This window comes from Pempheris klunzingeri, chromosome 7 (assembly GCF_042242105.1).
Source record: "Pempheris klunzingeri isolate RE-2024b chromosome 7, fPemKlu1.hap1, whole genome shotgun sequence".
Taxonomy (NCBI): domain Eukaryota; kingdom Metazoa; phylum Chordata; class Actinopteri; order Acropomatiformes; family Pempheridae; genus Pempheris; species Pempheris klunzingeri.
Genome location: NC_092018.1, coordinates 727,270 through 753,250, shown reverse-complemented (window position 1 = coordinate 753,250; position 25,981 = coordinate 727,270). Strand labels below are relative to the sequence as shown.

The 25,981-nt window shown below is 47.2% G+C and overlaps 1 protein-coding gene across 1 annotated transcript; it reads right to left on the bottom strand.

Annotated features, from left to right (window-relative positions):
* On the bottom strand, positions 1-24,016 carry slc39a14 (solute carrier family 39 member 14). The gene is made up of 9 exons (XM_070834462.1): positions 23,955-24,016; positions 21,590-21,927; positions 17,531-17,708; positions 13,013-13,182; positions 7,097-7,219; positions 2,010-2,183; positions 1,483-1,708; positions 1,056-1,240; positions 1-958 (listed from the first exon to the last, which is right to left on the bottom strand). The coding sequence occupies exons 2-9, from the start codon at positions 21,896-21,898 to the stop codon at positions 806-808; spliced, it is 1,518 nt and encodes a 505-aa protein (XP_070690563.1). The 5' UTR covers positions 21,899-21,927; positions 23,955-24,016; the 3' UTR covers positions 1-805.
* Positions 24,017-25,981: the final 1,965 nt, after the last annotated feature.

The window sequence follows — 25,981 nt, the reverse complement described above, 5'->3', positions numbered from 1 at the left end:
TGAAGGGCACAGACGGTAAACTAGGTGGAGAGACGGTTCTGATCTGGAGAAAGACGCCGACATCTGGACTTCATGTCGCGTCGGATCAGGCTTCATGGGGAGTTAGTGACTGGATGTAGAAGTAGATCTGTGCTGAGGACAGTGAAGCGTGCCCTTCCAGACGCCACCGCGTAGCCCTTCGCCACTCTCGATGGTCGGTCCGTTTTTGGTCTGATCAGTTTTCATGTTTGTCGTGTATAAAAAAATATAGCATCAACACATAACCAACAAAGCCCAGCTGGAAGTCAGGTTGATGTTGGTTCAAATTCCAGTTCAGGTCCAAAAAGGTTGTTTTTGGTATGGAAAGAACAAAGAGGAGGAGGAGGAGGAGGAGGAGGACAGTCTGGACCTGAAGGATGGAGGATGTCAGTAATACAGCTGCTGTTACCTGATTGTGCTTTTGCCACCTCCTGAGGAAGTGCTGGGGACAAAGAGGAGCACTGATACAAAGACTCTGGGAGGAGGAATGAGAGCAGGAGCCTCGGCGGCTCGCTAGTCTGAGTCTCACACGTCAGTTCATGTCCAGCGAGGGAGCGGCTGTCAGGACAAGGGTGATGAAACGCCGACGGCTCGTCTGTCTGGGATCTACTGCATCTGGGAACTGTGCACCAACGGCAAATCACGTATTCTTCATTGGGGAGTGTGCGTACCTGCCGCACAGGGGGGCCCTGAAAAAAAAGGGTGGGAGGAAGATAAAGAGAAGAAAGTTTCCGTCCCTCCTCTCGGGGTCACGTCGCACCGACCCGTCTCGGTCCGGAGGCCTGGGCTAGCCCAGCTGGATCTGGCCGGAGTAGGTGGTGAGGAGGAGCATGATGGCGAAGCCCGTCAGCAGGCCGGCGTTCTGGATGGCGAAGATGAGGAGGAAGCTGCTGCCGCCAGCATCCTCTTCCTCACGGCTCACCTCGTTCATCTCCGGAAACTAGAAGCAGAGAACGGAGAACGTTTTCAGCTTACAGAGAACCGGAGAACATCAAACCAGAGGAGGAGGAGGAGGAGATACAAGTCATAACACTGACCATGTCTGCCAGAGCGATGTAGAGGAACATCCCCCCCGCCAGGGCAAACACCCAGTTGGGGGAGAAGCTGTTGCCGGCCAGGATGCCGAAGCCCATGCCGAGGTAGCAGCAGCAGGCCGACAGGAAGTTAAAGAACATGGCCTGCTGCAGGCTCATGCCGGCGTTCAGCAGGATCACAAAGTCTCCTGGTGACACAGAGAAGGAAACGTCTGAGCAGGAAGTTCAGCTGCTCGACGCAGCGCGGCAGCAGGACACAGTGAGGCGGCCGACAGACGGACTATTTCCTGCTCGTGTGGAAGAGGAGGGATTAGTTAAACATGAGGAGCGTCACTGTGTGATTATCACAGAGGAGCAGTTAGCATCCAACGAAGCTCCTAGAAGATGGATGTCTCATCCTGAATAAGACGGCTGGCCCCCGCCGACTCACCCAGCTCGTGGGGGAACTCCTCACACAGGATGGCCACAGAGGTGCTGATGCCCTGGAACACGGAGGCGGTGAAGGAGGCGCCGATGGCCAAGCCGTCGATGAAGTTGTGCAGGCCGTCGCTCAGTGTGATCATCCAGGCCAGCGTGCCGATGTCAGAGTAGGTGGTCCCCTTCAGCCAGTAGCAGCCGCCGCCGGCCCGGCCCCCGCCGTCTGGGCTCTGGGAGTCCTGGGACGGAGGGACGCAGAGGTAGAGATTAAATACACGAGGACAATCATCAACAGGGGCGAGCAGATTCACTACAGACTGAGACTGGAGGACGAATCATCAGGTGCATCTGAAATCAGTCGACTCATCATCACAGGCCCAGGACGGAAACTCAACTAGAAAATTACTTTTCTTCTTCACATCATTTCTCTCAGACGGATGTCCCTCGTGTCCCGTTTGATTTGGTACTGAGACAGTATAGAAGCAGAGAATCCCATTAAGACGACGGATCACCAAACAGCACCGACTGAACGGGTCTCACCTCTGGCGTCTGTGCCGGGCTGAGCATGAGCTCGCCCTCCCCCGAGTCCACCTTTCCTGGAGCCAGACTGCCGGCTGCTCCGTTCTGCTGCAGCTTCTCCTTCTCCCCCTCCTCCAGGTCCCCGTCGGGGGTCGAGTACCGGTTGGCTTGGGGGTAATGACTGTGGCCGTGGCCCTGGGAACCACACAGAAAACACATCTCAGGATCAACACAGGACGAAGAGCAGAGAGACGCTCAGGTGGACTTTACAGCTTCAAACAGGCCACACAGATTTAACACTAACAAGCCCACAGCATCCACATCAACACTGTGGAGATCCAGCCAATCACAGCTCTCTCTCTCGTACAGTGTCACAGTTTCTTCCCTCGCAGGCCGCCGAGCGCGTCAACAGAAACTATTGATAAAGGAGATGTAACCTTATTCTAAATCAGTTTGTTCCACCGGCAGTGAAGACGCACTGATTAACTTAATTTAAATACTGAATGATTTCCCTGTTAATGATGATTTTCAGTTTATCCTGAATCATGAAGCACGTGTGAAGTCTGTTTCAAAATATGGTGCTGAAAGTTCTGCTAGTTAAACTAATTCACACGTTTTCTTCACTGACAGCTCTAATAAGTGGAGTAACTGAGGCTCGTATGTGTGCACCCACTGAGGAAGGTGTCTTTGTGCAGGAACAGGTTTGGTCGTGCCCCTTCACAGTTTGTTCCCTGTGGCCTTTTATTCAGGTTTGTGAGGTTCAATTCAAAGCGTTTATCATCATGTGTACAGTACAGAAACAGGTTTCCCTGTACAATGAAAATCTGACTTTGCCATCCACACTGAATGCCAAAGAGTTTAAACTACTGTTGTTAACATATAAATATATTTACAAAATGTGCAACTTTATTAACATAAAGCAAAGTGAATGTGCAGATTAGAGGTAGTTGGTGTTGTTAAGGAGCCTGATGACGGAGGGAAAGAAGGAGTTTCTGTGTCTGGACGTCCTGCACTTCAGACTCCTGTACCTCCGGCCTGAGGGGAGGAGAGGGAACAGTTTGTGGACTCTGTGTCTGTAGATGCTCTGCAGAGAGGGCAGGGGAGTCCTGGTGATCTTGGACGCAGTCTTCACCACTCTCTGCAGTGGTGCTGCCGTACCACACGGTGATGCAGCCGGTTAAGATGGACTCAACAACGCAGCTGTAGAAGTTGGTGAGGATTTTTGACGACATGCCAAACCTCCTCAGCCTCCTCAGGAAGTCCAGCCGCTGCTGGGCCTTCTTCACCAGCTGTGTGGTGTTCAGTGTCCAGGTGAGGTCCTCGTTGATGTGGACCCCCAGGTATTGGAAGCTGCTCACCCTCTCCACTTCCTGACCTCGGACGAGCAGTGGCTGATGAGGGCTCCTCTCCTTCCTCGTGTCCACTATCATCTCCTTAGTCTTGTCCGTGTTGAGGGTGAGGTTGTTGTCCTCACACCATGTCACCAGAGTGTCCACCTCCCTCCTGTAGGATGCTTCGTCTCCACCGGTGATGCGTCCTATCACAGCAGTGTCGTCCGCAAACTTCAGGATGGTGTTGTCCTTGTGGGAGGCAACACAGTCGTGGGTGAACAGGGTGTAGAGGATGGGGCTGAGGACACACCCCTGAGGTGTGCCGATGTTGGTGATGATGCTGGCTGAAGTCCTGTTTCCTATCCTGACAGACTGAGGCCTGCCAGTCAGAAAGTCCAGGAGTGTGTGTCCGGTGTGCAGCTCTGAATGTGGGTCAGCACCACTCTCTCAAAGCACTTCATGATGACTGGAGTGAGTGCTACTGGCCTGTAGTCATTCAGGCAGGTGGGCGGGCTCCTTTTGGGGAGGGGGACGATGGTGGTGGTCTTGAAGCAGGAGGGGACAGTTCTCTGGCTGAGGGAGAATTTGAACATGGAGGTGAGAACATCAGTCAGCTCGTTGGTACATGCTCTGAGGGCTCGTCCAGGAATGTTGTCTGGGCCTGCAGCTTTGCGGGGGTTGATCTTCCTCAGGGCTTTGTTCACCTGAGCTGATGAGACAACCGGTGGGGGGCGGGGGGGGTCTGTGAGCCTCCTCTCTGTGTGGGGGGTGGAGGTCTCGGAGCGGGTGCAGAAAGTGTTGAGGTCATCGGGCAGGCTGTCCGTGGTACTGGTGGTACTGGAGCTGCTCCTGTGGTCTGTGATGTGCTGCTGACTCCAGGCCACATGAGCCTGGAGTCAGCAGAGGAGTAGAAGCCATCCAGCTCCTCTCTGTACTGCCTCTTGGCAGCTGTGATGGCCTCTCTCAGTCTCAAACTTCTTGACCTGTATGGTGGGTACGATGTTATCCACACAAGTGCTGATGTACCCTGTCACATAGTCAGCACACTCCTGTATGCTGACTATGTGACAGAAGAGTCCTCCAGGGTGGCTGCAGCAGGACAGAGAGTCCCAGTCTGCTCCCAGAGCGACACTGCTCTCACAGTGACAGGTGAGCACGACCTTCATCTCAGTGCTGCACCCCAAACTTACAGCGAAAACCCACCGGGGCAGGAAGGCAGACAGAGAATCCACTCAGTTTTCAAAATAAAAGCCCCCCTGCAGACTGTCAGTGGTTTATTCCAGCAGCACATCAGTGTTATTCTCTAATGGGGGGGCACCAGGCCAGATGTCAGCCGCTCAGAGGGTTTTTAACACCATGACGACCAGAGGTTCATCTGGGATGGAGAAACACTCTGACTGTGACTTTCACCAAACGGCTGAAAGCACAGCCACCACAAGGTGGAGCAGCCCTCCCGTCCTCCCGTCCTCCGACGTCTCCCGCTGCTTTTTGAGCATGAAACCAGCAGCACTGGAAAGCATCTTATAAGTTCTGTAAAGCTGGTTTTAGAATTAAACAACTAGAGGATTAGAGGGCAATCTGCAAGTTGAGACAGGGCTGCAGCTTTGCACTTCAGCTGTGGAAAACTGTTCAAACAACTGCCACACACACACACACACTCACAGGAAGGCACAGTCGCCAAGTGGCCGAGAGCCAAAAACCAGCCACACTGCACCAGTTCACAGTCCACTTTAAAATGGAGAACGCTGAAACATGAACCAGATCACATCACCGTCATGAAGACTCCACTCACAGGGGAAAAATTTTATTTAACCAAAATAAAAACCATCCACGTAATGTGAGACAGTGACTCTGGACATTAAAGGGATCCTACTGCAAAAACGCCATTAATTGTCCATAAAAAGCTCTAAAAAAAAGCTCTAAGATCCAATAGAAAGAGGTGTGGGCTAGGCGTAATAACTTCTGATGTTAATTCAGAGCCACTAGGTCACAGACCTCGGTCACATCACGCCGGTGCAGCTCGTCACGGTTTGATTTATTATCATGGGTGAAGATAAAGCTGATAGCAGCTATCGAGGATTCTCTGGTGTGTTTTCAGGAGAGGCAGCGAACCCCAGCGCTCTGCGAGCCTCAGCGGCAGACATCCCGTCCGGCTGGTTCAACCTGCCGCTGATGGACACATAAGATGAGTTTAAATCGTTCGTCGTGATGCAGCTCAGAGCTAATAATCATCCGAGGAATCTGCTGCTGCAAAACATCATTTCATCCAGGTGGGGCACGACCACCGAGAACTCAGGGAGGGAAACTTCTGTACACAGTTTGTCAGGAAATCTTAAAATGCTAAGCAGCTTTGGAGGTTTGGCTCCGAGGGTTCGTTCAGGAGGACATCATGTCTGCTGAGGAGGCTGTGAACGAGGTTTTTACCTCTGATGAGTTTATAATGAGTTGTGTGGACAGCAGGGCCTGGCCTGGTGACTCACCTTAATACTGTCAATAAATCACTCAGTGTACTGTTTCACCTCCCACCCCAAAGGGACCACGGGGGGAACAAGCCTCTGGGCTTCTTTTGTCTGATCCTGACTTCTCTTATGTGAACACTCGTTGGCACAACTGGTGTTTTCTTTCAAATTAAATCGTCTAAACAAGCAAACAAACGCTCAGCCGCCTGAAAACGTGAGCTCCAGGATTACTGGAATGGGGCAGAAGGACTTGGGCACAGTTTGGGAGGAGCGGGTGGCTGAGAACGCTGCTGAACTCCAGCTTCACCGTTTATAGCGACTCTTATTATTTAGTGCTGCTTATTGTTGCTCTTATCTTCCTGTTCGGAGGTACTTTAATGGTCCTTGTTGTAACCTGTCCCTCCTACCGCCTCTTGTCCTTAATATGTCGTCCTTGACTTGATCATTAATTAGTGGGGGTCTGTTGTGTGTACAGGTGTGTGCACGGGGAGAGCTACACATGAAGAAAGTCTAGATTCAACAACAGTCTGGTGTGTTAACCTGGAGGAAACACCACATGATCCAGCTCTGTATTCTTTAGCAGCTTCACTGTGTATCTTTGGTGACTGATTGACTGACTGAGTCCTGGTTTCATGCACATCATCCCGTGTTGTGTCTGAGCGCCGACCTTGGATACGAGCTGCAATAAATAGCGGCTCTGTGAGGATCGCCGTGTCCACGTTTGTTGAGACTGTGTCAGAGATGTTGATTCAGTCATTTCCTCCATCTGTCCCCGCTGGTCTTTGCAGACATCTGCACCGTTGCCCTTTCCGTATCAAAGCAGCTCTTCACTGCCGGAGAGACGCTCCTTTCATTAAACTGGGCCGTCTCTGCAGCAGAAGGGTGCGAATATTTTGGAAATTGGTGCTACATGACCAGAGAAAACAGAGAAAGCAGGCTGTGGTGTTCCCTTCTTCTCCAAACGTAGAAATCCTTCAACAACCAGGATGCATTGTGCCTCTCCCCTCTCCAGCTGGCAGCTTCTCCCTCCTCCAAACGGTCATTCTGGCTCACAGAAGGAGCCCCGAGTGTCTGATCCCAGCATTAAACTATCAAAATAATTCTCTCACTGTGTGTCCGACCTGTGCAGCTCTGAGTGCAGACAACATGGAGGAAAGTTTGCATACAATGACCCCACTGTGACGACACAAAACAGGCTGAAAATAGGTGAAGTTCCCCTTTAAATAACAACTTCTGCTCATTCAGCTTTGGTTTGATCAACTCTTTGGCTTCTTTGGTCTTTGACAGCCTCCCTCTACATGTACTGCCATGTACTCACCCCGCTTCTCCGTTTGAGAAGCACTTTGAGGACCTTTTCGGTGAAGAAGAAGAGGTAGAAGCCTCCGAACACCACCGCAGACTTGGGCACGTAGAAATCCTTCATGGGGTCAAAACCAAAGGCCTGTTGTGCAGGAGAGAAGATGGCGTTAGCTGGTGGTCGATATTAGCAGGTGAGGTTAGTGCAACATCACTTCCTGGCATCACTCAGTGTGGATATATCTGAAACGATCAGGTGATCGTGACATTGAGCAGGTGAGAGAGAGCGGTTGGTGTTTAGGGAGCTGCTTGTTTTGGACTCTAAGTGGGTCGAGGCTGTGCAGTCAGCTGTCTGAGGACAAGAGTGAGAAACTTGTCCCCGTGTTTATAATCGCTGTCAGGGTCAGCACCTACTTTACCGCCCTGCTCAAGGTCTCCGGATGGTTCTACTTCTGTTAACAACAACATCCAGGAGAGGCGACTTCCTTTTCAAGGAGAACTCCAGTATTTCTGAAGCCTGAACCTCTACGTGTCTGACAGATAACGGGCCGATGGGTAAGATGGCGCTGAGCGAGCAGCGACAGCTGACCAAGACGGACCACGGCTTCCACACAGCCCGTGACCTCCCACAGGAATGTATTGTTCTCCCTCCGGGGCCGAGGTTTAGGTCCCCCAGGATAAACAGTAATAGGCTTAGATTTTCCTCTGTTCAGTGTTTTAAATGCACTTGACTTGAAATAAACCTAAACTGCATTACTCTGCATCTTTATGAAGGCTGCTACACTGCAGTGGTTTGATACTGTTGTGAATAAAGTCCTTTCTATGTGGGGTTTGTTTTTGCCTTCTGCTGTAAATCTAATTTCCCTACGAGGGACAATAAAGTCTGACCTGAACTGTAGTTATACAAATAGTTTTGGAACTGGTCCAGATGATCCCTTCACTCCACCAGACTCCATAGAGAAAAACATTTTACCTCAGAGAACACTGGACTTTGTGTCCCACTATAACTCAAACACAGAGCAGCAGCTCCTGTGTCCTGCTCTCTTAAATCCCTGTTTTAGTGAATGTAGTCTGGTGTGTGTGCAGAGAGCGATAGAACCAGGTCTCTCTCTGTAGGGATCCTTTCCATAATGCCGTCACACACTTCTGGTGATCTACTGGACCAGTTCCAACACTTTTACTACCTACCAGTCCTTCAGACACCAGGATGTGGACACAGAGGACGCAGGGATAGAAACACCAGAGTTCTCCTATAAAATACTGCAGAGATATTTCACAGCAGCCTCTCAACAGGTTGAATTATGTATGAATGTGTCTCCTCTCCCTCTCTCTCACTCAAACTTCAGCTCTGAGGTAAACAAAGGTGTTTTATTCTTGTTATTCATCCAAAGTTAAAGTGATGCAATAAATTTCACAGCAGTTGTAAACCTGGCCATAATGGGTGTGTGCGTCTAGACAGCATTTAAGAATCTAACAGACAACAGCTCATATCGGCGGGCAGTGCCGCTCTGACAGTAAGCCTCGACTTTGAACTTCAGTCAGCGTGTTGACATGCACCTCACACCTAAACGCCTCCTGCAGCAGCTGGATTACAGCCAGTTCACTTTTAATGCGGTTTGTAACGGTTAAGAGTAAAACAAAGACTTCAGTCTGCAGCAGGTTTTACAGTAACCAGCTCACTGCTTTGAGATCATTTCCTACAATAACCTGATGTGCAAGTTAATCAAATCCATCTTTTTCCACCTGAGCTTTTTTGTTTAAGGTGAAGTCTTTCTCGTCTTTTAGTGATTTTGAGAGGGTTGTAGTGCTTTTATGTCCATCACGTGGCCTGTTGGTGTCTGCCGGGCCTCCCTCCACTGGCTCTGTGTACGTTTTAGGATTGATTTTAAGCTTTTATTGTTGGCCTACAAATCACTAGATGTGCTACTGAGCTCCAACTTCTCCTTCTGACCTTGTACAAGCCCACCTCCCATCAGGCTCGGTCAGATCTGCCCCCACACTGCCTGCTTTTAAATCCTGTTTTTATTTCCTGGCTTTTAACTCGGCATGAGAGCCTTTATTCTTCTCATTGTCCGGTTTTTTATTCTTCTTTTTAACTGTTTTGTGTTTCTGCTGCGCTGTCCGATGGTCTTTGCTGCTTTTTAATGTGCTTTGATTGGCCAGTGAATGTAGTCAGTGTCTTATTGTTGGTGGGAAGCAGCTCTTGGTGTTTTCAAACTGATCACAGCTAATGATTCATTGTGACAGACGAATAAAAGATTCCAGATTTGACTAGAAACTGTCGATCTGCTCAGAAACATCCATCAGTCTTTCATCGCGGTAGATTTACGCCGTCCTTTAGCATTACAGCAGTCATCTACCAATTGTTTTAATCAAAGAAACCCCACCAGCGGTCAGGTGGGGGACATGATGGTGTCCGACTCACTAAGATGTTTCTAAAAAGGTAACTATCCCTTTACTATCCTCCCTACTTCATTTATGTGATGGAACCTGTACAGAGTCATTCCATATTTATTCCAGCATCTTTGCACTCTGCATCATCTACCGTCTTCTTCACATCTACATTCATAGACACACATATTTATTTTTGCTTCAGTTAATGTGTGTTTACTCTGTTCTGTCTGCAGATACTAAAGTGAATAATCTGGTTTCTTGTGTGATTGTAAGTGTTGTGTTTGACAGTAAGTAAAGAGTGAGTTGGGTTAATCTGGTGATTTGCCAACAGGTCAGTGCATGTTTACAGTATAAATACAGTATTAGGTTTAGAGATTTAACATCAGAAATGTGGACTTTCATGAAGAAGAGCTTCACTTATTTGGACAAACACGAAATAAAAGATGAATAAATGATAAAATGTTTTTGACAATTAAAAACTGAAGGTAATTTAATGAATATTAAGGCCTAATATGTACAAACACACACCCAGACACCCTGATTATGAAGTTCCTTTGATTTGTCAGGTATTTAGTCGACCGGTTAGTTTATCTAGAAACATTTTTCCTATTGAATTCTATAAAGAAAAGTTTTATACCTCTATATTATAAATCAACCTTAAAGTAGTGCAGTTAGTTTAATAAAACAGTCCTTCATGAAAGAGGATTAATTGCAGGTTAAAATGTTCAGTTTGTGAGCAGCTGTTTTCTATAAACACACACAGGCACCTAAACTGTATTAACTCTGTTCTTAAATAAACATTAATGTTAATTCTGTTTCATTCGTTGCTCAGTTCAGTTAATGCTGATGGTGGCTGAGCAAGATGGCTGCCGATTACAGCAGATCACTCTGTAGTTTGGAGATGAACTCCCCTGTTTCTACCCATGGTCCTCTGTGTCCTCATCCTGGTGTGTGAGTGACTGGTAGGTAGTAAAAGTGTTGGAACTGGTCCAGTAGATCACCTCAGCCAGCAGACACCAAACGGGCTGCAATGGCTGCAACGTGATCCTTTGGGACAACTGCACCTGATCACAGTAGGTCCACTAAAAGAGCTTGTTTGATCCACTGACAGGCTCAGAGTGTTATTCTAAGTGTGTGACAGCATCATGGAAAGGATCCCTACAGAGAGAGACCTGGAAGATCCTTTTGGTTTAACCACAAACAGCACACACACCAGACTACATTCACTAAAACAGGGATTTTAGAGCTGCTGCCTCCATCAGTCAGTGTGTTTGTGTTAATGTGTGTTACACAAATAGTGTTAGCTCTGAACTAACCCTTTAAAACACAACAAACTAACTGATTGAGGCAGCAGCAGACCAGCAACTCCTACAGTAAAGTTACTGTATTTGTCAATGGAGTCTGGTTGGAGCCATGCAGGCTGCTGGCTGAGGTGATCTACTGGACTAATTCAGAAACTTTAGGTACCTACCAGTCATTCAGACACCAGGATGTGGACAGAGAGGGTTAAAAATAACTAATCCTCTTGCTATAAAAACCTGCACTGAGGCACTGTGAAGGAGCTGCAGCTAAGTGAGTCACAGCAGCATCAACACTACCTCTGGGATGAGCTGAAACAGGGCGTTGGAGTACAGCGTGCCAATGGCCAGGGCTATGAAGTAGAGCAGCAGTCGCTTGTAAAAGGTTTTCTTCATGAAGGGCACCACGCTCGCCCCGACCAGCGAACACAGAGAGATCAGTGTGACACACAGGATCCCATAACCCCACACTGAGCGCCGGAAAGGAGGCAGAGGAAGGAAGGGGGAAGGTGAGAAAAGGAGAGAGAGAGAGAGAGAGAGAGAGAGAGATGGTTATTGAGAACAGATTTTATCAGGTTAATCACCAGTCAGTCACAAGTCAGTGACAAAATAATTAAAGAGCACCAACCAGTTAACACCCTGAAAAGAAAGGAAGAATTAAATGAAATCTACCTGAGGAAAAAATAAGAGGTTTCAAAGACACCTGCAAGTCTTTCCACAGACAACAGCTTCATGTGTCCATTGAGAAGAGAAGAGACAGGAGTTAATAGTGTGTTGTCTTTGGAAGCAGTCCTTGATCCCCATGCATGTCTTTTGTTAGAGAGGAAGTGATTAAGGTAAAATTACAGTTTGCTGAAACACACACACACACACACACACTTTGTTCTAATCCACTCAGGTGCATCTGTACCACTGTCCTAGCCTCAGGGAACACACCAGCTACCACTGCAGACACAAAAGAGGGCAAATTAACTTTAAACAGCCCAACAGCAGCACAAGGGGCTCCGCTAACAAGAGGTCATGTGTCCATTTGAAGGGCGCTTTAAAGGAGAACTCCACTGTTTCTACACCTGGTCCTCTGTCCACATGCTGGTGTCTGAGTGACTGGTAGGTGGCAAAAGTGTTGGAACAACTGCACCTGATCACAGTAGGTCCACTAAAAGAGCTTGTTTGATCCACTGACAGGCTCAGAGTGTTATTCTAAGTGTGTGACAGCATCATGGAAAGGATCCCTACAGAGAGAGACCTGGAAGATCCTTTTGGTTTAACCACAAACAGCACACACACCAGACTACATTCACTAAAACAGGGATTTTAGAGAACAGGACACAGGAGCTGCTGCTCTGCTGCTGCCTCCATCAGTTGCTAACGGGCCTTTAAATCATCAAAGTCACACAATAACACAAACACGACCGAGGCAGCAGTAGACCAACAGCTCCTGAGTCCCACAAGGTAAAATTAGTTTTTGTCAATGAAGTCTGAGAGAGAACGGCTGTTTTTCTCTATAGACCTATCAACACTTTTCGTACAATCAGTCATTTAGACACCAGAATGTGTAGAAACAGGACGCAGGTTTGAAAACACTGGAGGTCTCCTTTAAGGGTGCTAAATTATCAATAGTAGTTAATTAGTCCAAAAGCCCAAAAGCCAGCAGGTGAAACACTGTTGTGGAGTCTGTTTAGCTGCTGTACTTGCTGCAGTGACAGAGGAGAGAGCTGACAAACCTCACAACTGGCCCACATCTCAGTGGCAGGAAAGGTGCAGACAGAGAACACCGCTGTGCCACCCCCACCCCCCCAGACGATCAGTGACACAGTGAGGGTAGAGATAAACCAAAGAGCCCATCACTGCACTTATCAGAGCCCCAGAAAACCACAGGGTGAAAACAAAGGCAGGAAGGAAGGAAGCAGATGTGACCACCGGAGAGATGGAGGAGCGCTTGGCACCGCAGTGAGCTACAGAGGCTCTCAGCTTCGGTGTTTGTGTGCATGAAAGAGAATAAAAAAGGTTCATGGGGTGTGAAAAGATGTATAAAAAGGCAAAACTGAGACTAAACTGACTTTAAAATCATCTTTTAAACTGATAAACATCATGTGAGTGATCCATGGAACTATTAAAGCGGATCTAAACTTTATTCGTCTCTCGCTGTCGACGACTGGATGGATTTTTCCCTAAAGTAAGGTCCCATGAGGCCGACCGGAGGGTGAACTGGTGTGAACAGAGAGATGTGTGGATGGATGGCAAACCTCTGGCAGGAGCTGCAGGATGGCATTGGAGTACAGCGTGCCAATGGCAAGAGCGATGAAAAAGGTGAGCGCGTACTTCATATAGCGCGTCTTCATGAGGGGCATGATGAAGACTCCGGTGAGGGAGAAGGCATTGATCACGGTCACACTCAGGAAAGAAAAGCCCCACACTGGAGGTGTGAGTGACAGGAAGGTGGAGGATTAAAACAAAGGGCCAAACGTAACGTGAGGTCGTTCAGGACAAAACATGCCGTCACCTAAAATCACGTTAGAAATCAGACGCTGATCTGACGACAGTTTGTCTGCAGCAGCAGCCATGTTGAAATGCAAATAAATAAAATCACTTACTGGCATTTCAGTACAACAACATGTGATTTTGGATGTAAGCAGTTGACATTGTACAAAACATCCATCTGTGGAAATGTGGTGAAGATAGCTTAACTCAGTATTTCTCAACCTACGGTTTGGGACCCTGCCAAGTGGCAGAAAGATGATTAACTACACAGGAAACAGAAAAAAGTAGAAGAAAAAAAAAAAATCTGCAACATAAATTGTGCACATTTTCCTCTATTGTGAAATATCGGATAATTTAAAATGGCAGCGCAAGTATTTTTAAAGCTATTGGGACAGATTCGGACAGATTTCGGTGTTGAAATAACTGGAAGCTAAAAAAAACAAGTGTTGGAATTGGTCCAGGAGTTCGCCTGAGCAGCAACCGAGAAACAATTTAACAGTAATTTCAACTTAGAGCGACATAAAATCAGTGTTTTTGTGAATGTAGTCTGGTGCGTTACCCTTTAACTACAATTCAAAGGAAATAAAAACTGAACTTTTTGATTGAACAGCTGAAAACAGAGAGAGATGAAGCTTGTGACTTGTGGGTTAGAGAAGGACACAGCTGTGCTTTTAAGGCCACAAGCCAAACAGGTTGGGAACAGCCGCCTTAAGTGACACCTGCAGAAACCAAATAAGGTTAGTGGACATTAGTTAGGAGTGTGTGTGCCACCTGTGAAGTTTATGGAAAAGTCAGGTTAATGACGAGAGATTTACGGTCTGTCCTGTGGTGTGAGATCACATCTGCACGCTGAGGAAGGAAGTAAAGGCGAGATGATGAAGACTGAAGAAGGCTGGTGATGAAGGCTCCATAAGGTGTCCAACTAAAATCTCAAGGAAAACAGGCATCATTTGGTAAATAGTGTTCTAAAGTATATTTATTAAATCAAGTGTCACAGAAGCACCTGATTTTCCAGGACTGGTCCCAATAACTCATTACATTCCCTGACTTTCCCTGCCTGGAATACAATTTTCTTAATTCCATGACTTTCCAGAAACTCCAGGACCCGAGGGCACAAACGGTAAAACCACATCAGCATCAAAACAGTTTCACTTCAGCATTACTGCTGACGTGTTGATGGTGAATCAGATCCAGTGAGAGTTATTCGTGTCATTCTGGGAAACCTATGTTTGCGTAATATTGGGAAATGATTGCTCTGCATTTTGCTCTGCGTCGTCCTATAAATGTCACTCTGACTCACTCCTAACAGACTTTGACATAAACATGGGTATTTGTACAGAAACAGAGCTAATGTTCTTCTTCTGTTCTGGGTTATGGGGATATGATCTCTGCCTCACCCTTAACCCACTAGATCACTAGATTCAGGTGGTCGTCTCTAACAGTGAGTTTCTGTTTCATTACGAAGTCCTTAGTGGGAACCTGAAGTCCTTTATCAACTGGTCCTTCACTCATTAGAGACTGAAGAGAACTGATCTAATCTGCACACTTTTTATTTTACAGCATGCATTAACCCTATCATTACTGTGTATTAACACACTGGTACCTGTCGGCCAGTTTAAACCAGGATCACTTCTTTCCTCCTTAATTATTTTTGGATGTATTCACACTGCTGTCTGCTCTAAACCATTCCTCCAGATTTAAATAAGGGGGAATAGATGAAGGGCTGATCGAGGACAGGTCGGACTATGGGACTCTGTGAGATCTGCAGCAGAGATTAATTTCCTCGTCATGTGCCTCCCTGCTGCTGGCACATCTCTCCAGCCGGGGGAAGAAAAACAGGTCTCGGGCCAAAATAAGCTGCCTGGAGGGGCAAGTGCGAGGCGAGCGGAGGGCATACGAGTCGACGATGAAGGAGAACAACGAGGGGGAGGAGAGAGAGAGAGAGATGGAGCCCGAGGCCACTAGACATCTGAGACAAACCAGCCTCATAGTGAAACCTGTGAGTCAGCTTAGGGACGGAAGTCAGAGCTGCACAACGTGGCACTGCACAGGAAACACAACCTAAAGGACAGTAAAGTAACTCAACAGTCACACTGAGTCACATTTCAGGACGACCCTACAAGAAAAGCCTGTCTGACGCTACATTACTACACTGGGGGGTCCGTTTACCCTCCAGCACGCAGATCAACATTCATGTGAAGATCACTCAACACGCTTGTTCACATGGAAACAACGACACACACACACACATGTGTACTAAGAGGCGCGGTGCTTTCCCAGAAGCCTCTCCCTCCGTTACGCACATGTAAACACATGTGGAGGAGTCCAAGCTGCTTCCAGGAGGGGGGAGGCAGAGGGCTGAACCATGTGCTAGAAGTAGGAGGGGGGAGAACTTTTAAAGAACCCAAATGATGAAAATGAATGATGGTTAATTGGATGTATATATTCTGTCTTAGTTTGACCTCCACAGTGCAGGAACAGTAACCTCAGAGCCCCTCATCCCTCATTTCTTCCTCTGTGGTTCCTTCCAGAGGTGGCTGTCACTCATTTTGGCCCATTTACTATCAGACACCATCTACTTCAACTATTTTTTATTTTTATTTACTTTAGAGCTGCTGGCTTCAAGTTGTGGCAACCTGAGCGAACATCCGTTTAGTGTTTCTACTTTATCTGAATGGGATCTGGAGCGAAACATGGAGTTTTTCCTGTTTGTTAGAATAAACAGAGTTCAGTTCTTTGTGATCTAATCAACACAAGGCAGAGGTCTTCCTCTTACACATGAAGAACACACGTGTGTATGTGGTGAAATGTCCTGTATTTGTTCCCTGTCCTAACATATATCGCAGAAAGAAAAATAAAGATATCTCCGTGTCAGTTTTATAATATCCTGCAGCCTTATATGAAGTCATCACATTCATAGCGGAAGCTGATATTTTTCTCCTTTAGTAGAAACCGATGACGCACTGAGATCGTTCCAGAAGCTTCGCTGCAGCTCTGAACATCACACAAGCCCAACAAATTCTCCAAGTCTGTCACTAGCCAGCTTTTTATACCTCACACACTCCAGCGTCAGTTCACTCCCCTCATCAAGAGCTTACAGGGCTGTTAAACAGCTGCTGCACTTTTCCCCACAACTTTAGAACCCAAAATGGCTTCCAGAGCACTCGGGGACGTCCTGCTGTCCTGGTGGGGCGTGGTAGGGGGGACTAAGAGCAGTCTGTAGCTGTCCGACCGTCTGTACCTGGATGAGCCCTCTGCTGCATAGCGGAGCTGCTGACTGAGTCTGAAGGATGTGCAGCTTTTTAAGCCAAACTGAGAAATGCAATCTGAGCCTTGTGCATGCTTATTTTGGCTTTTGTCTCTCCAGGGGACGTCATGGTATCACTATGTCGGGGCAACAACACACACATCTGACCTGATGAAGAAATGTGTTTTCACTGCGTTAGGTTTGAACTGGTGATGAAAAACAGAGGAAGAGCAGAGAAACAAAACTTGTAATGGAGTTAGTGACTAACAGGAATGAAGACGTTCTCACTGTGGAAGGAATAAAACAGTTAGAATATGCAACACACAGATAAACAGTCAGTACCAGAGGATGGAAACACTCCAATCCATGAAAAGACCAAAACCAACAATGTGTTTATCTGTGTGTGTCTCAGTCCAGAGCCCAGAGGTTCCTGCTGTTCCAAACGGAGCCATGAACACAGTGGAAACATCTTGTAGTGATCTCAGCTTCAGAGGAGGATCGAACCAAACGGGACAGAATCACTCCAGAGCTCTTTTTTTGTTACATAAGAAACATGTCAAAGTACTGTAATTGTATTTTCTGGACTATATTACTGTCATGACCTGTTGCCTGGAGGTGAGCAGTCTGTCCCCGCTGCTGCACACACACAGAAATCATGACGAGAAGAGAAGCGTCGTCTCTTCGAAGCCAAAGACGAGCTAACGACGTCATGGCTGCTGCTGATGGAGACAGCAGCAGCCAGGAGTGACCGGTTGGGTCTGGACAGACTGGATCACCTGAGGCTGTCTTCACTCCATATTCTTTAGTTTATTAAATAACAGCTGAAGCTTTAGCAAACGTCACTCACACATTTTGGCCAAATTGATCACACCCAATGTTCTCAGAGGAAGAACCTCCATCAGGCTTCAGCTCAACACGTCACTGTTGGTTTTGGTTTGTTGATTCTGAGGAACACTTTATTCTACAGAATGTGTTCTGATGTTCATGACCAACACGTTCAGTATGGATAAACAGCCGGCATCAGCTCAGCGCTCACCTTCAGCGTCGGTGGGCCGGGGGGAGGCGTCACCGCTCAGCTCCTCCCCTTTCTGCACCCTGCAGGTGCCGGCGTCCAGCTGCTGCAGCATGGTGGGGCACAGCTCCTGTAAGTTCTGCCCGTCCAGACGCGACTGCTCACTGATGCTGTAAATGGCCAGCGTGTCTGGCGGTAAGCACTGGGGAGGAGAGCACACCCTCAGTCAGCCAACAGACATCAGCAGTTTAATTTAGGAGCCAGGACGTGTCCAGCGACAGGACATGGTGCTTTCAGTTTTAAACCAGACAACAGCTCTGTGACGTCTATGAAAACAGACCTCCCCCTGAAGTGACCACAGGTTTAAATCATCCTGTTTAAAATCAATCCAAGATAAAACTATCAAAGTATTACTATCACAGCGATCAGAGCTTTCATTCTTCGGTGTTTGGCGTCATGTCCAACCCCCCCAGGAAGGTCTCCAGGCTTTAAACCCAATTTGGGCGTCACATGATGATGTTATTTTTCACACTGTGACAGAGACGTCTGTAGATCAGAAGATACTTTTGTTTTTTGAGGGTCACAACGTGTGAAATGACTCGTTTCACCATCAGTTTGATCCATTCAGGGCCGATAACATTTGGAAAGTCAAGAAGAGCCACACGATTAAATTATTTTATCCCCATTAGCACTGGGCTAACAGGAAGTTAGCTGGGGCTAACAGGAAGTTAGCTGGCTTGGCAGGCCCTAGACACTAGTCTGCTGCGCTCTATGGGTCCAACAATTAGGAAAACCTAACCTCACCTCGCCGAGGTTTTTTCAGTTTTCTTCATTATTAGCAGTTTTCAGTGGCAGGTTGGTTATGTTTAGACACCAGAACTACTTAGTTAGGTTCAGGAGAAGATGACAGGCACATTAAACACGAAACATCTGGGTGTAAAAACAGTTTAGCTTTGTTGGCTACTGATCATTCATCTTACTCACACCTCCAATCACAGAATATTAACCAGAACTGTCATCATTAAAAAGGTTTCTAACAACTTACATCAAGACCAACATGGATTATTGGGGTGACGGGGGTCTAACAGCTGTTAAAAAGGAAACAGTAAATGTCGTCTATCTGAGGAATCAAACCTCTAAAGTCACATTGAAACATCCAGAGAAACTGAATCTGTGGTCGATGTCTCATTCCTATATTAGGACACAGAAGTCAGCTGGAATTTGATCTGCGACAACAAGTGAAGTCAAATCAAACACAAGAGGGCGGTTTGATGCCGATCTGAAGTGTATGAGTCACTTTGCCAAATGTTAACAAACTATCAGAGCAGCGGCAGCAAACGCCTTCAGTGTTTAACGGCTCTGTTCTCTGAGGGGAGTTCTGCACGTGACTGAACAGGCTGCTGACGGGAGGCGTGTCCCTCACTGGGCGGGAGAGCAGCGACGGTTGAAGGCTGCACCTGGACGTGTTGTTCTGAGTCACACGCCTGTACAAAGACAGACACGGTCTGCTGCTGCTGCCATGTAAACTGGTTAAGATACAACACTGCGCGTCCACTCCCACGGTTAAAGGGCAACTCTGGTGTTTCTAACCCCGAGTCCTCTCTGTCCACATCCTGGTGACTAAATGACTGGTGGGTACAAAGAGTTGGAATTGGTCCAGCAGACCTCAGCCAGCAGCAGCACCTGATCAAAGTCCACTAATCTGTCTGTCTTCATGTGTCTGCATCGTGAGCAGTTCAGCCAAAAAGGGCTTTTCTTATTTCATTTGTATGTGCATAAAGGGTTATTCTGGTGTTTTACGCCTGGGCCCTATTAGTACATACAGAAACAGCCTTCTATGACTCTCAGGACACAGACCAGCCTCTGGTCAGCTGCTGCCTCCATCAGTTAGTTTGTTTGTTTGTGTTATTCTATGTTACACAAATCGTGTTAAATCCAACCGTCTGGTGTCTGCTGGCTGAGGTGATCTACTGGACCAGTTCCAACACTTTTACTACCTACCAGTCACTCAGACACCAGGATGTGGACACAGAGGACCAGGGGGAGAAACAGTGGAGTGACCCTTTATAGGTTGCAGCTTTACTTAGTATTGTGTCGCTGTCTTTGTACACTTGTCTGTGTGTCCACGCCAACATGTGAACTACACATGACGCCTCTTGTTCTATTAATTTGTCTGGTGTTCATAACTTTTAACCATCACTCAGAAGCAGATCAGCCAGTGAGTCAATCATCGCCGACACTGAGCATGGGAAATATGCTAAATATTTCAGCTATCTGGCACCGGTGGCTCCTGCCTCTTCCAGAAAGGACTAAAGCTGGATTTAGTCTTGTGCTTCACAGTTCTGCAGAGCCTCGGGGCTCAGCCAGAGCACACACCTAACAACACAACATGGAGGAGGCACCACATGAAGGTCACATGACCACTCCTTCGAGAGATGTGGTGGTTTAACAGGAGGGGCTGTCCTCACCTGTTGGGGAGCGGTTGGGTTTTCTTTGGTTGGGTTATGTGTGGTTAATAAAGACCGATTGCTTGATTGATTACTCCATTACTAATACAACATGTACACTAGAGCTGGGCAACATTTGTGTCATTACAGAGAGAGTAAAGACGCTCTACAGAGAAGCATAGATCCAACGTGGACGACTTTTTAAAGAGACCCAAACAAAAGGGGGAGCAGAGGGTAACGGGACCTGATCCTGAGTGTCGAGGACTCAAACTGACCCCAGGAGAGAGAGAGAACCGGCAGCAACATGATGCACCACCAACTAATGTGCAGCAGCTGTGGTCCAAAGGACCCATGTCCCTCCTGCAGCAGTTATGAATTATGAATACGAGTCCACTTTGAAGCACTCCTGTAGAGGACACACTGACACACAGGCCCAAGATCAACAGAGCCAGAGGAGTCTGAACATAACGTGGACTGGGTCCAACTCCAAACACTCACTAGTGATGAAGGCCTCGATGGGACCTGCTGCTGATGGGGGAGAGGAAGAGTCATAAAAGAAAATAGGAGGAACCTACACTATAAAACTGCAGCTCTAACTCATCAAGCTGTCTCAGTGTCCTCTACTGGTCCATGGTTCATGCACACTGTATAGGGAACCATGTAGCACTGCTGAGGTAATCACTTTTTACAACTACTCCCCTACTGGACCGAACAGACTTTTAAACCTGGGTCCTATTTTATTTTGAGTCTTTCAGGGCAACTGCACCTGATCACAGTAGGTCCACTAAAAGAGCTTGTTTGATCCACTGACAGGCTCAGAGTGTTATTCTAAGTGTGTGACAGCATTATGGAAAGGATCCCTACAGAGAGAGACCTGGAAGATCCTTTTGGTTTAACCACAAACAGCACACACACCAGACTACATTCACTAAAACAAGGATTTTAGCTCCTAGAACACAGGAGCTGCTGGTCTGCTGCTGCCTCCATCAGTCAGTGTGTTTGTGTCACTGAGTGACTGTTTTAAAGGGTTGGTTCAAACCTGACACAATACATGTGTAACACACAATAACACAAACCAACTAACTGAGGCAGCAGTAGGTATGCTGTTGGGTAAAATTACTGTTTTTGTGAATGGAGTCTGGTGGCTTTGAAGAAAACAATATCACAGCTGTTTCTTGGTTGCTGGTGAGGAAATGTACTGGAACAATTCCAACACTTTTTTCAGCTGCCAAAATATGTCAAATCAGGGTTTAAAAATACTGGAGTTCCCTTTTGAAATGATCCAGTATTTCACAATAGTGGAAAATATATATGACTTATACAACAGAATATTTTTCTCATTTCCCATCTAGTTAATCATCTTTCTGAGAACTGATTTGGCCAGAGATGAAATGTTCAGGCAGTTTGCACTTGGAGTGAATTGTAGACCAGTATTCAATAAATAAGTAAATATTTGAGACCTCCCCAAACAGAACTTAAGACTATTTAATACCTTTTTACAGCCTTTTATCAGTTCTTGTGAATTTAGGACATTTTAGGACATTTCAGGACATTTCAGGACCTTTTAGGACCTTTTAGGACCTTTTAGGACCTGCCGTGGGCACAGTTTGCTTCACTCCATCATTTGCGTTCTCACCTTGGAGCTGTTGGCTTTGGGGGCTGTGGTCGTAGGCGACTCCTCCACGTGGCCGTCGTCGCCGTCACCCTGAGCCTGGCTGAGGAGGGCCAGGAGAGAGCGCAGCTGGGGCACCGTGATGGTGCTGTTGGCTCCATAGCGGGTCAGCAGGTCCTGGATCACCTGGGCAGGTGACGCGTGACTCTCCCCCTGACCGGTCACTTGGCCCACGGGGCAGAGGAGCAGGGCCAGGGCCAGGACGACCATCAGCTGGGAGCGGACGCAGGAGGTGGTCATGGGGGATCCGCCGAGAGGGGACCACATGAGCATGGCTTCTCCAGGGGCTGGAGGATGAGGATCTGTGGGGGGGCCGGGACAAGAAATACTTCAACAGAACTGTTCAGACTGAAGCAGGCTGATAAACCAAAGGACCTCACAGAGCAGAACGAACACCAGACACAGCTGGAGGAGTCAGGTTCACCACTGAGGTCTGCATTTCTGTAGGAACATATCCAAAAATATAAATAAAACAGTTCTAACATTGTTTTCAAAGGTATAAGGATGTTTTTCTATGAGCTGTAGCAACATGACAATCATACATGTTTTAATCAGGATCATAACTGTTAATGCACAGATTGACTGTATACATCTGATTTATCTAATTTACCTAACTTCCTGCCAAATGTCCTGATCATAACTTCACTGCTGCTAATGTTTTTCCAATTGTTCTAATATTTTATTGTTTTTTAATTTAGCTCATTGTCCCTAAAGAGGACATATTATGCAAAACAGACTTTTTAATGTCTCATTAACTTAACAGCTACAGAGAATCATGAGGATGTTTGCAGCACATTAATGTACTGAAGCACTTAAAAGGAGTTACGGACACGTTAGATCATAGAAATACTCTGCTGAGGTGTTTCTATTAATGATGATAATAAAGTAAAGGAACCACATTCTGACTTTGGGACGGTTTAAATTCACTTCAGGGAGGTTAAAACTGTTTTTCAGGACAGTGGTGAAAAGTTTGTCCCGACTAAAACAAAACTGAACTCAAAACCATAATTACGGTTAAACTCATTTCAACAGACAGAAGATTCATTGTTTTTGCAGAAGAGAGCTGAGCCTGCTCCAGTGTCTCAGTGTCCCAGTAAAGAAGAGGGCGTCATGTGGCACTGGACGCCCTCGGGCATCCGTTGGTACCAACCATGTCAGCCTGGCACCAGACGGAGCCTTTAGATCAGAGGGTTAAAACCCTCAACAGGACAGAATCAGCGGGTCAGAGGGGAGAACGTGTGTGTGTGTGTGTGTGTGTGTGAATATCCTGCTGGTTCGTAGGTACGAGGCCACGAGTCAAACCCCTGTTAGCACAAAGAGCACAGCGGGAACAGGAACCAGCAGGATAAACACAGGCAACAATTACAGACGATTACAGCAGCAGAGGAACAGTAACACACAGTCCTTATAAAGAGCCCACACACACACAGACACACACCACCAGCACAGGTAGTTTCCTTCATGTGAGCTCACGTTGATGCAGGTTACTCACTTATTCCTCCCTTTGCCCCCCCGAGCAGAGTGTTCACGCAGAGGTCCCAACTTTTCTTAATGAGCCTGCTCTCCACCGTGGTTTGTGTCCTGTCTTCAGCGGTGTGCTGATGCAGCAGCTCCAGTCAGCTCTCTTCAGAGGGCTCAGGTTTTCCCCTCTCCATGGTGTGTGTGCTCTCCCTTCTGTCACCTCAGGAGGTTTGACTCAAAGGTGCAAATGTTTTTGAAGCTGCTGCGACATGACCGGAGAAGACAGAGACCAAGAGCTGTGGTCCTCCCCTCTGCTCGAGAGGTGGAAAACCTACAACGACCAGAATGCACTGGGCCCGCGGCCTCCAAAGACCACTCCCAGGCCGCGGTCTGTTTGTGCTTATTTTAGTGTGAGCCAGAGGACAACATGGCGGACAGGCAGCAGCGAGGACCCGTCCCTCTGGTGCTCCGACATGTGTTAGTGCTAACTGTAGCTCAGAGCTCAGTCTGAGAGGAGCAGAGCTCTGGGCAGCGGCCACGTGGAGCAGAGTTTGTTCATTTTCACTTCACCACACTGTCCTGATTCAGAGCGGAGCTAAACTCCCTTTACAACCACACAGATTTATTTCCCCCACATACAGGAATTACAAAAATTCATACTATAATTCAGCCAGTGTGGGTGGGAAGAGAGTGTGTAAGCACGTTTTCCATCCCTGACACAAACTTTCAAGGACACACACCTCTCACAGGGAGAACTGTGACGTCCCCGTCCAGCTCACAGAGCCCCGATTCATTCCAGTGCACTCTGCAGGTCCAGCAGCGACGCTGGGCTGAATAAACAGACCATTCATCTCAAACAAACACTCACCTTTTCCTACCGAGCCTCCAACAAGAGCCTGAGTCGTCTGGCCGCCCCGAGGCTCTGAGCGTGCTGAGCGACGGCCACAGGTCACCTGGGAGCACAGAGGACTGGGAGCAGTGGGCTGTGGAGATGAAACAAACGTCAGGACTCACCGGAGAGGAAGAAGAGACGCAGAAAGGATGGAAGGAAATAAAGGAGGCAGTGAGTGTATTCGCTCTACCAGTAAACTTTCCTATTTCAAATTCCGACATAACCACAGATTACCGAGCCAAACCCACACCATTCCTCTCTGAAACGGCAATGAACATTCCTTGTTCATTCCTATTCTGCTATAAAGAGAGAGCAGGCCAGTTCATTTTGCCAGCAGTGGAATCTGACAGCTGCAAACATTCACTTCAGCTGGTGTGGACGAACACAGCACACTGCCAGCCAGCGGGATCTAGTTCCTGTCACCAGGGGCTTAAAAATGCAGCCTTGTGACCAGTAAAGTTACCGCTTAAAGGGTCACTTCTGTTTTTTTACACCTGGGTCCAATCTGCACACATCTGTTTGTGTAAAAGTGGCGAAGACACCCTGAGGCAAGAAGACGAGTGGCTTAATCCAGTGGATCTCAAACTTGGGACTCGACCAAGCTGAAAGATAATTAACTAAAAGAAAAAAATCTAAAATAGAAATTGTGTATTTTTTCCTCTATTGTGAAACACTGGATAGTTTCAATAGGGAAGTTTAAACTCCAATCCCATTTGGACCCATGTTGGTCCATAGCTGGAAGTTAAAGTGTTGGAAGTGGTCCAGTAGATTTCCTCAGCAGCAACCGAGAAACAGGCTGCAGCGTAACAGTAATTTCTACTTTACATGTTTTAGTGAATGGAGTCTGGTGTGTGTGCAGAGAGCTTAAATCCCTGTTTTAGTGAATGTAGTCTGGTGTGTGTGCAGAGAGCTTAAATCCCTGTTTTAGTGAATGTAGTCTGGTGTGTGTGGAGAGAGCTAAAATCCCTGTTTTAGTGAATGTAGTCTGGTGTGTGTGGAGAGAGCTAAAATCCCTGTTTTAGTGAATGTAGTCTGGTGTGTGTGCAGAGAGCTAAAATCCCTGTTTTAGTGAATGTAGTCTGGTGTGTGTGGAGAGAGCTAAAATCCCTGTTTTAGTGAATGTAGTCTGGCTACATTCACTAAAACAGGCATTTAAGCTCTCTGCACACTGTGTGTGCTGTTTGTGGTTAAACCAAAAGGATCTTCCAGGTCTCTCTCTGTAGGGATCCTTTCCATGATGCTGTCACACACTTAGAATAACACTCTGAGCCTGTCAGTGGATCAAACAAGCTCTTTTAGTGGACCTACTGTGATCAGGTGCAGTTGTCCCAGAGGATCCCATTAGGAACCAGGACCCAGGGGTAGAAACAGTGGAGTTCTCCTTTAAAACACCTCAGACCAGGAGAGTCTGAATGACACAGCCTCCTCCCTCTTTTATTTACTGCTGAGATGCCCTTTAGTCGTCCACCAGCAGCCCTCAACAGTATAAATCTGTGGCTGTGCTTTAAAAATCATCTTCCTGCCTGAGCTTACTTCTAATTTGCGTTCAGTTACCAACTTTCTTCCCTTCATGTGTCTCCGTCTCCATCTCTGAGCCGAGGAGGTGAAAAAAGAAGACTCCTCTCTTCAATCAGCCACCGTCTCCCCGGTGAACTGTACCTTCTCTGCCAAGTCTTCCTCCTCGACTCGCTCTAATGAGGCCTTATTCTGAAGTTGGGAAAAGAGCGGAAACACTGTACAGAAACTAAAGAAGTCCTTTTTTCCCATGTCTGTCCCCAGTTCTCCTCTCTGACACATGAATCCTTGTAAAGGTAGCTGTGAACCTTGCCCTCCTTCCTGCTGTTGTTGGTGAGACACAGGCCGACGCCAGGAGAGGATAACGGAGCTAAAACCATCAGCTGATGGACAGAAAGACGACTGTTTCTCTGGATTATATGACTGGAAACTGAGTGTCTCTGCAGTGTTTATCAGAGCTGTCGATCTGAAGCCGTCACATTGGAGCC

Bases quoted from the DNA above. Each gene is read 5' to 3' on its own strand.
- slc39a14 (XM_070834462.1), bottom strand. From the start codon at position 21,898: ATGCTCATGTGGTCCCCTCTCGGCGGATCCCCCATGACCACCTCCTGC. The intron at 13,183-17,530 runs GTGAGCGCTGAG...TCACACCTCCAG, and splicing joins CCGGCCCACCGACGCTGAAG to TGTGGGGCTTTTCTTTCCTG. The intron at 959-1,055 runs GTCAGTGTTATG...CTCTGCTTCTAG, and splicing joins ACATCGCTCTGGCAGACATG to TTTCCGGAGATGAACGAGGT.